The sequence below is a fragment of the Ictalurus furcatus genome, chromosome 16 (genome assembly GCF_023375685.1).
Source record: "Ictalurus furcatus strain D&B chromosome 16, Billie_1.0, whole genome shotgun sequence".
Lineage (NCBI taxonomy): Eukaryota > Metazoa > Chordata > Actinopteri > Siluriformes > Ictaluridae > Ictalurus > Ictalurus furcatus.
In genome coordinates, this window is record NC_071270.1 from 20,116,208 (window position 1) to 20,125,409 (window position 9,202).

At 37.4% G+C, this 9,202-nt stretch overlaps 1 protein-coding gene across 1 annotated transcript in view; it reads left to right on the top strand.

The window, feature by feature from the left end:
* The window catches only part of LOC128620125 (ephrin type-A receptor 5), a 63,998-nt gene extending 58,585 nt beyond the window's left edge, over window positions 1-5,413 (top strand). The window contains exons 16-17 of the mRNA XM_053644810.1: window positions 780-935; window positions 2,616-5,413. Coding sequence (XP_053500785.1) covers window positions 780-935; window positions 2,616-2,721 — 262 coding nt within the window. The 3' untranslated portion in view covers window positions 2,722-5,413. The remainder of the gene's footprint in view (window positions 1-779; window positions 936-2,615) is intronic.
* The last annotated feature ends 3,789 nt before the right edge of the window (window positions 5,414-9,202 follow it).

Here is a 9,202-nt window from a genome sequence, read left to right on the forward strand (position 1 = left end):
GTCTCTTTCATCCCTGTTTTGTTTGTTGTGTACACACAGGTCCATCTCTCTTTTAAACTAAATGCTAATTATGGTATTTTTTGCAAGCACAAAAAAAGCATGTCATGTCTGCAAAACGCTGATAATGCAGCGTTAACAGCTTTTTGTTACATGGCTGACACAGAAAATCAAGATTTAATGACACTTGAAACAAATAAGCGCTGGTACTTCATGATTTAATGCTGAGTTAAGTGGAAGTGACAGCGTACAAATGACTTCCAATTATGGTGATTACATGGTATCAAATATATTTTCTGCATTGCGAATCGCTCTGTACACGCTGGAATCTATTTTCTGTAATTGTCTTATGGAATTATGTTACATTTAATAATACTGATTTTGAGTGAGGGAATTTATTATGTTGGTTCTAAATATAATCTTTTAGTTCAGCTCTTTTTTTTTTCTTTTTTTTTTTTACAGTTATGGTAATAGATAGACTTATTTTCACAAAAATATATATTCTACTCACCAAAGTCCAGTAATAAACAGATCATTATTGATGTGTCATATTTATACTACATTGCTGTTAGAAAAAGAATTTTTTGAAAGAATAATTCAATTAAACCTCTGTACTAACTTTTCAGCTGTTTTTGTTTATTTGCATAATTAAGGCTCTCGATGCATGCACAAGAAACATCCACTTAGGCTTGTGCTCATCTTTCCTGTACAGTCTTCATATAGCATGCTAATGTTAGATTTATGCATCCATTTGTTCAACAGTCCATTTGTCTTTCCCACAGGGTGTCCAATTTATTAGTGGAGCATGGCAGTGCAGAGCTTTGTGCTTTCAGCTCTGTAGGGGAATGGTTAGATGCCATAAAAATGGGTCGATACACCGAGCTTTTCATGGAAAGTGGATACACTTCACTGGACGTAGTCACTCAGATGACCTTAGAGTAAGTCCCCCCTGTTGTCATTTCCTGCCAATAGGGTCATGGATATTATCGGATGTGCATTAACAGACAACACAAGCCCATTAAAAATGCAAAATCATTTAGTTATGGCAGGATTTTGATTTAATTTGGGTTCTTAATTGCACAATTTCACATCAACAGTCAGAGGCAGATATTTTGTAAAAGATGACGTGACTTTTCTTCACTGTCATTTATTTACTACTACACTGACTGAGGTTTTGTTTTACTACACGTTAAACACGATTCTTCCCACAGACCAAACAAAACAAATGATACACAACAGCAATTAAATAAGGACCAGATTCTAACGGTAATCTAAGTGAGTGCTTTATTAAAGGCAGGCACATTTGTTATTGGATGGGAAAACAATACAGCCTATAGATCAGGGGTGTCCAATCTTATCCGGAAAGGGCCGGTGTGAGTGCAGGTTTTTGTTCCAACCAAGCAGAAGCCACACCTGAGTCTATTGAAAGCCAAGCTCGACTGATTAAACAGGTGGAATCAGGTGTGGCTCCTGCTTGGTTGGAATGAAAACCTGGACCCACACTGGCCCTTTCCGGATAAGATCGGACACCCTCGCTATAGATAAAAGACTCATAGACAGTTTTAGGATGAACCGTAAAACAGAAATATACGGTGTGCGACAAGTAAATAATTATAACGATAAAGATTATTATTTTCTCAGGTCAGTAACCATTTAACAATAAACATGTCTTGATTCACTTATATCTATTCCTGGGTTAGATTTTCAAATGTGAGTGTATTTAAATTAAGGTCATTTAAATACAAGTGCAATTATTTGTTGTGATTTTTACAAAATAATAATCATCTATTATACTTTAGCTTTTATTCTGATTGATGAGAAGGTGTTGATTTTCTATAACAGAAGTTCTGACAGTAGTGCCAGCTGCAAGATTTATGTTAATAGCTTAATCGTTTCTCAGCTATTTTTTTTTGTCTTATTAATTTCAAAACAGAGAAAAAAGATAGACTGGTGAGCGTACAACTGTTTATAGCTGCTTTAATGTAAATGAAAACAGGATCTGACTTGTTTTGCGGACATCCCACAGCAGTAACTTTACCTATCAACAAAATGTAATAAAATGTAACACATGTCGTGGGCGCACGGTGGCTTAGTGATTAGCACGTTCGCCTCACACCTCCAGGGTTGGGGGTTTGATTTCCACCACGTCCCTGTGTGTGCAGAGTTTGCATGTTCTCCCCGTGCTGCGGGGGTTTCCTCCGGATACTCCGGTTTCCACCCCCAGTCCAAAGACATGCATGGTAGGCTGATTGGCATGTCCAAAGTGTCCGTAGTGTATGAATGGGTGTGTGAATGTGCATGTGAGTGTGCCCTGCGATGGATTGGCACCCTGTCCAGGGTGTACCCCGCCTTGTGCTCCATGCTCCCTGGGATAGGCTCCAGGTTCCCCATGACCGAAGTAGGATAAGCGGTGTAGAAAATGGATGGATGACGTGTCGTTTTTAAATAAATGCATAAAATATTAGCATTGGCAAATCGCTATGGTACAAGATGAATAAAACACTTCTGTTATAGGAAAATAATCATCTTCAGAGGAGTAACTCTGTTCCTTACTTAATAGCAGCTGGTGTTGTATTAAACTCTGGAGGTGTTTAATTATACTACTGACTGTTTTACAGAGATGTGAGGAGGGTGGGAGTCACTCTGGCTGGACACCAGAAAAAGATCCTCAACAGCATCCAGGAGATGCGAGTCCAGATGACGAATGCCACTATTCCTGTCTGAGGCGACTCTTAGAGCTGCCCGACCTACAGTAGTAGCCTAGCACTTTTTCACCAGGGACACTTATTTATTGAATATGGAACTAGTAAACTCTTCAAAGGGAAATGACTCGATATTCCTGAGGAACAAAATGAGGATCGGCTCAATGGCTGGACGGAGAGTTGTGTGCGTGTGTGTGTGTGTGTGTGTGTGTGTGTGTGTGTTTATGCACAGCCTGTCAGCCTCCTGACAGCTTTGACAGGACCGAGTCAGACGTGTTGGCAATGAAACATTTGGGAAAGTGTGGCACATTTCCAAGTAGGACCACTGAGCGGCTGGTGGGAGTCTCTGGGCTGAATGTATAGCACTTTTTTCAAAACCTCATGCAACAATATTATTACCTCCAGAAATCCACAAAATCTCCAGTCTACCTACGTCGACAGATGTTATTCCACATGTTCACTCGGAGGAAAGGTCATGCCGTAAGACTTAAACCGTATCAGTCGGCGAAGGAAGAAGTGGCCGTGTATTACAAAGCAATATTAGATTTAAAGCTTGATACTGATTTCATTCCTTTTGGGATGTGGAAGAAGAAATGGATGTGTATGTACAGTTTCCGTTTGCACAGTATGTGTCTTAATCCAGGGGGAAATGCATAAAAAAAAAAAAGTATCAGGCTTCAAAAACAAATATTTGGCTCCAGTTACGGTAAAGTCATGCATGTAAATAGTGTACAGTTAGCTAAAGCAATTCATCCAAGTTCATGTGGGGTTCATATACTTTTAGCCGGAAAACAATTAGTAATAAGATGTTGACATAGAAATGAGAAATGTTTATAGTGCTTTTCAGTAACATCAGGTCATTTTACACTTGATGTATGAATTCAACAAGTGGCTTTGTGCTATTGACTTCTATTTATTTGATCCTAGCAAATCTCATTTTACTCCTGTTTGTCTGCAGTTCATTACAAATATACAGAAGCAAACAGTAGCTCTCAGTATCTTTATGAACAGGAGTTATTAAAATCAGTATTCTTCCTGAATGTCAGTACATCTAAACAGCTCTGCTATGGCCGCTCATGATTTCTCCACTTTACGGTCATTATACGACCTCCCTAGAGTAAACTGTAGTCAGACCAAAGCATCACATGAGCATCATAGATTAATGAGGTCATGTTTACTGTTACAAGTGCGTTGTGCTTTGTGCTATGAGCACACCGATCAGTTGAAGAAAGAGGATCATGCAGGTTTAAACAGCTTAGCGAGAAGTTCAGCTTGTATTATAAACAGCGCCGAAACTCTACAAGCACACCGCCATAATTTGTTTAATATTCCATCTAGTTTCTAAGTGCTTCCATTTATTTAGCAGTTAGTAGAAACCATTTTCTAGGCTAACTGAATGCGCTGGGTTGAATCCCATCCGTTAAGACAAAAGAGTTTCTCGGTTTACGTTTCTATAACGCATTTTTCCAATTCGAATATGACAGAACAAACCATTTTAGTGCGTTATGCAGTGCCACGCAACTGAAAGACATTAAAATCACTTGTAAGGCGGTTTTTTCATATGCTATTACGAGTAATGTGTTGTTTCATATTATACATGGAGCTTAACTGTTGAGGTTTTTTGAAAAGATTGTTAAGAGGGATGTGAAAGGAGATCAAACAATATCAGCAAACACTATGGAGGATTTATACAAATACACTAATGTCTGCAAACTATTATTTATTTATTTCTGTTGTCAGCACATTAGACAACCTCTTTACCGATGCTTAATTTGTATTGAACGTCCACTCTTTAACCAGCAGCAGTGTTCAGTGTTTTTACTTAAGTTGAATTTTCTTCACTCAGATTACAACTAGTGTTATTGAAAAAAGGGCCGATGACAAATTGAGCAATCCTCTATTTTTAAATGGACCTTTAATTTCTGTACATTTGGACTGGTTTTGTTCCTAGATCTAAAGTTTACAAAGTGCATAGTTCTAATTAGACATTAAAGCACAGTGAAATCATGAAACATGCACGTTTTCCTGAAAGAAGAGCAAGAACTTTTTCTCTTTAAGGATAACAGAGAATGCACACTGCAGGGGATTAACATACATAGAGGCATCTACCAGCCTGAAAGATCATCTCAAATGATATAATAGGCTTAACAGGCTTAAATAAACTCTACAGATTTAGTTTTATAACATGATAGGCAAGATATCAGCATGGATGAGAATTACTTCATACCATTAACAAAACAAACCTTTCTTGTGAGCCTTTTTAATTGCAGGAAAGCCAGACAGATCCCACCATCTGATCAATGATCATGTGACGCTAACAAAAAAATGAAGGTTTTACAGACCGCCATGGGGCCTTTTGGGACTTTCCTTAATAACACTGGCATGTAGGAGAGAAACAGATGGAACAGAAATGATAAAACATGCATGATATTGAGGCGAGGTTTGCTCAAATGCATTTTTGGAGCATAAATATGTTTTAGCCTATCATAAGCCACAAATATTTTAGGATCAGATTGTTCCAACAACAAAAAAAAAAAAAAGCACAGAAAAAAAATGGTGTGTTGCTGTTGTGATTATTTGTCTACTCCCTTTTATTGTGCGTTTTGTTTGTGTAAATGTCTTTTGTAGTGTAATATATTAAATTTTCTATTTTTTTCTAATAAATTCAAAAGAAAATCTGATTGGCTTAAGTCTGTTTTTTTGTTTTCGGTAACAATAAAGTGCTACACTTACAATCCCCTCTGAAACTATTGAATGGTAAGGCCAATTTATTTGTTTGTGCTACGCTATACGCCAAGCACATTTGGGTTTGAGATCAAAAGAAGGATATGAGACGAGAGTTTAGGATTTCAGCTTTTATTTCCTGGTGTTTACGTCTAGCTTTGTTCAACAACATAAAACATTGAACATTTTGTATCAGACTACCCAATTTTTAGGCGAGCAAAAGAATAGGAACAGATGGCCTATCCATCACTTTGGTAACGGTTAATCTTGGTTCCAGAACTTTTGTGGCTCATCTCTTTATTTCTGTATTTGTGTATATGATCCACATTAGTCTGTCTTATCACCTGAGGTAAAAATCACTGGTTGCATTTACACACATTTTTAAGGCGTTTTCCAGAATTCAGCCAGAGTGACAGCTGATGGGTTTTCCCAGAAAACCTCCCAAATGTATTTACTGTTTCTACACAATTTTTCTTTCTCTTATTTCTTTTATTCTCTCATTTCCATCATTTTCTTATTATTCTCTTATTTCTCTTTTATGATTACAGGCAACAATCTGTTGTTGAATCTTTTTTGTAAACATCATGCATTTTACTTTTTAGTCGGTTGGGAATCCATGCTAGTTGATGAAAGTCTGAGTCTTTGACCCATAATCCTCACCAGACTCTGTGAGTCTTCCACGGTGATGTTCTTCCTGGTCTGAATTACAGTTGTTTTCAGTCCCTGCATTTTTCCTGAGGATTTCTACCTTCAGTTTTGTCTGAAGTTAGTGAATTGTTGCTCAGTAGGGTTCAGGTCAGGCGATTGATTTGGCTAGTCAGGAACATTCCACTTTTTAGTCGTGCAAAACTTTGGACCCGCTTTATTAGCAAATCTTAGGACAGGAGTATGCATTTCTATCCACAAAGCACCGGTTTGGCAGTGGGTTTTCATTCCATCCAAGCCGGAGCCACACCTGACCCAACTCACCGTTGTTTGAAGTCATTTAATACGAGACCAATTGATTAACCGAAGCCTCACGGTGTCATTGATGTGAAGCTGCACTCTTACATAGCAATCTGCTGCTTTGTGTGCCTGTTCCCATTTCCACAATTTGGCTGAAGTGCGCAGGTGTGGGCTGAATATTGGGGTGGCTGACCTGAATATTTCTAGATGAGATACAGTCGAGTGCAAAAGTTTGCATACCCTTTGGGCAAAATGAAGAAGATAAAGAAATGTAATTTAGAGCAACCAGACATTTAGTGTGTGCTAGGTTTTAGCAATTCCTTCATTTTGACAAGGGAGAAATAGTGAAATAGTGTAAGGTAAATATACTAATTGTGGGGGGGGGGGGGGGGATCAAATGATACCAGTTTAAAGGTTTTGGAAGCTCTTTGATATTGTTAGATTCTGATTTTATCATTTGAAGCAAGATGTTTAAAAGCCAGGATGTTATCTGACTACTGGAACCTCAAAGTTGTTGATTGCTACAATGAATCTCCCAACCTGTCTACTTCACACATGCTTTGTTTCTTACCCAATCTAACCTCTTGCCGTCCGACCAGTTCCGGTAGACCAGGTATGAGCCTACCAGCCTCTGTTCTCTGTCTCTAAAATGGCCAATGTAGTATTGCAAATAAAACATACCTTACATAAAGCGACATGTTGCTGATCTTTACTGTAAAGTTTCTGCTGAACCTCCACAGCGAGGACTCTTCGATTTAACCGTATCCTCTGAGCAGCTTTTGACAGATCCTTTGAGTTCTGTCTCTAGGTTGTTTTCATCAACAAAAAAGTTTTTCTCTTGATTTTGCATGATTGTCCCATATTTAATGTAGATAAATTGTAAAGTAGAGATACATTTGTTTTTATTTCATGCAGAAACTACTGGGGCTGCAACTCAGATATAATTGAAACCTATATTATGTTCTAACCTGCAAGTTGTTTTGCTATTAATGGGTGTGTTGTAATTAAACTGAAACAATTCAAACTTTGAAAGCTGTTTTAGATTATTAACAGATGTGTGGAGAAACCATCCTGGCTACAGGCACTTGCTTAGTGAATGCACTGCATCACTGGATGACAAAAATTGGTCTTATATTTAAAGTGATTTCGACTCGACGTACACACTGTATTCACAGTGACTGTACTGAATGAGTATCAGAGCAATTGTTGGATGCACGATTGTTTCAATAATGAATTATTATATAAGTCAGTTAAAGCCAGTACAAAACAACTAAATATAAATCCTTACTGAATGTTCCATTGAACATTTTGTGCTGAGTCACCGTGATCTCAGAGGAGGCAACTTACAGTCTGCAGAGACTGCACAATGATAGACAATTACTTCATTACCAAGTGCCACAACACAACATCGGCTCATATTTTATCACAAAAACATTATTTAGTCTGGGGAAAAAAAACCAAACTGTGGCTGAATTCTGCAAACAGACAAAAAAGACGAAAAATATGGTTTTGACCAAAATTGTTATTTTCTAACAATTATATACTTACATGTAAAATATTTTAACAAACTAACATTTAAAATATTTTAGCAAAACTATAGGGAAATGTTTATATTTACTTTTTAAACTTGTCTAGGCACTTTCTACCAAGACCATGTTGATTAAGTTTAACAAACACTGTGGGAAGAACAGTCAGATCCGTTAAACCTTGCTGGCTAATTGTGATTTTCTCACACAGTGAGTAGCACGCTTTGATCAAGTTGGATAACTATCTGCCAGAGTAACATCTGGGAAAAGAAATGTTGCTGGAACGTCTGCTGAGCTGGAATTAAAAACCTGCAGTTACACCAGCGACTCCTGTATTTGATTAAGTTATCCTCATTGCTAAATTATATTTGATATAATGAGAATCATCGACTTTCATACAAATGTGTACTAGTATTTTTCTCAACATGAAAAACGACATATTGCTGCCAGTCAAGCTGGTCCTCACAAACATTACAAGCAGCCAAAACATTAAGCCTATGACAACAAGCAACCTTACAGAGCACTCAGAGTTGCTTCAGGACTATGACCTAATTTAGTCTCACAGTGTAATTACCTCTGTATTAAATGGATCAAATTCAAATATCACCAGTGATTTTATTTGAGGGATTATTCATGCATGTCTCAAAAAAAATTAACGCTTTTATATTTGAACATACATATATTTAAGACAAGACACTACAGGTGAATAGGGATTTTAAACAAATTATTATTATTATTATTATTATTATTAATACTACTACTACTACTACTACTACTACTAATAATAATAATAATAATAATAATAATAACAGATACCCCAGTCAAGCTTTGCCAGTTGATTTCTGGGTTCCTACAAGGTGCTTGAAGTGCTTGAATTTGGCTTTTTTAAACTTAATTACTGGAAAACAATGAAAATAGCCATTTTTATCTAATGGTGCTGAAAAAGTGCTTGGATTATAAGAAAAATCAATAAATATGAAATCGTTAAATAACTTTAACGTGTTTATTTTCGACTGAACACGAATAAAATCCTTTCACTCAATATATGACTCCCCGCTGAGGCCCCTCCCCCTCGTCCTGCTATTTGCTTACTCATTTAAACAGAAACAGCTCCGGTCCACTTTTCAGACTCCTTTAGTGACTCATTTTCCCGAACAAAAAAGCACTTAGTGACAAATCTAGCAACTTTTTGGAACAAGCCTTAGCTACTTTCCATAGAAAAGAGTGGCCAGTATTCCTGCTTTCCTGCCGCAGGTACACACCTCTCTGCGGCTACTCTGTTCAGCACATTCAGTGTGAGAGAAAGAA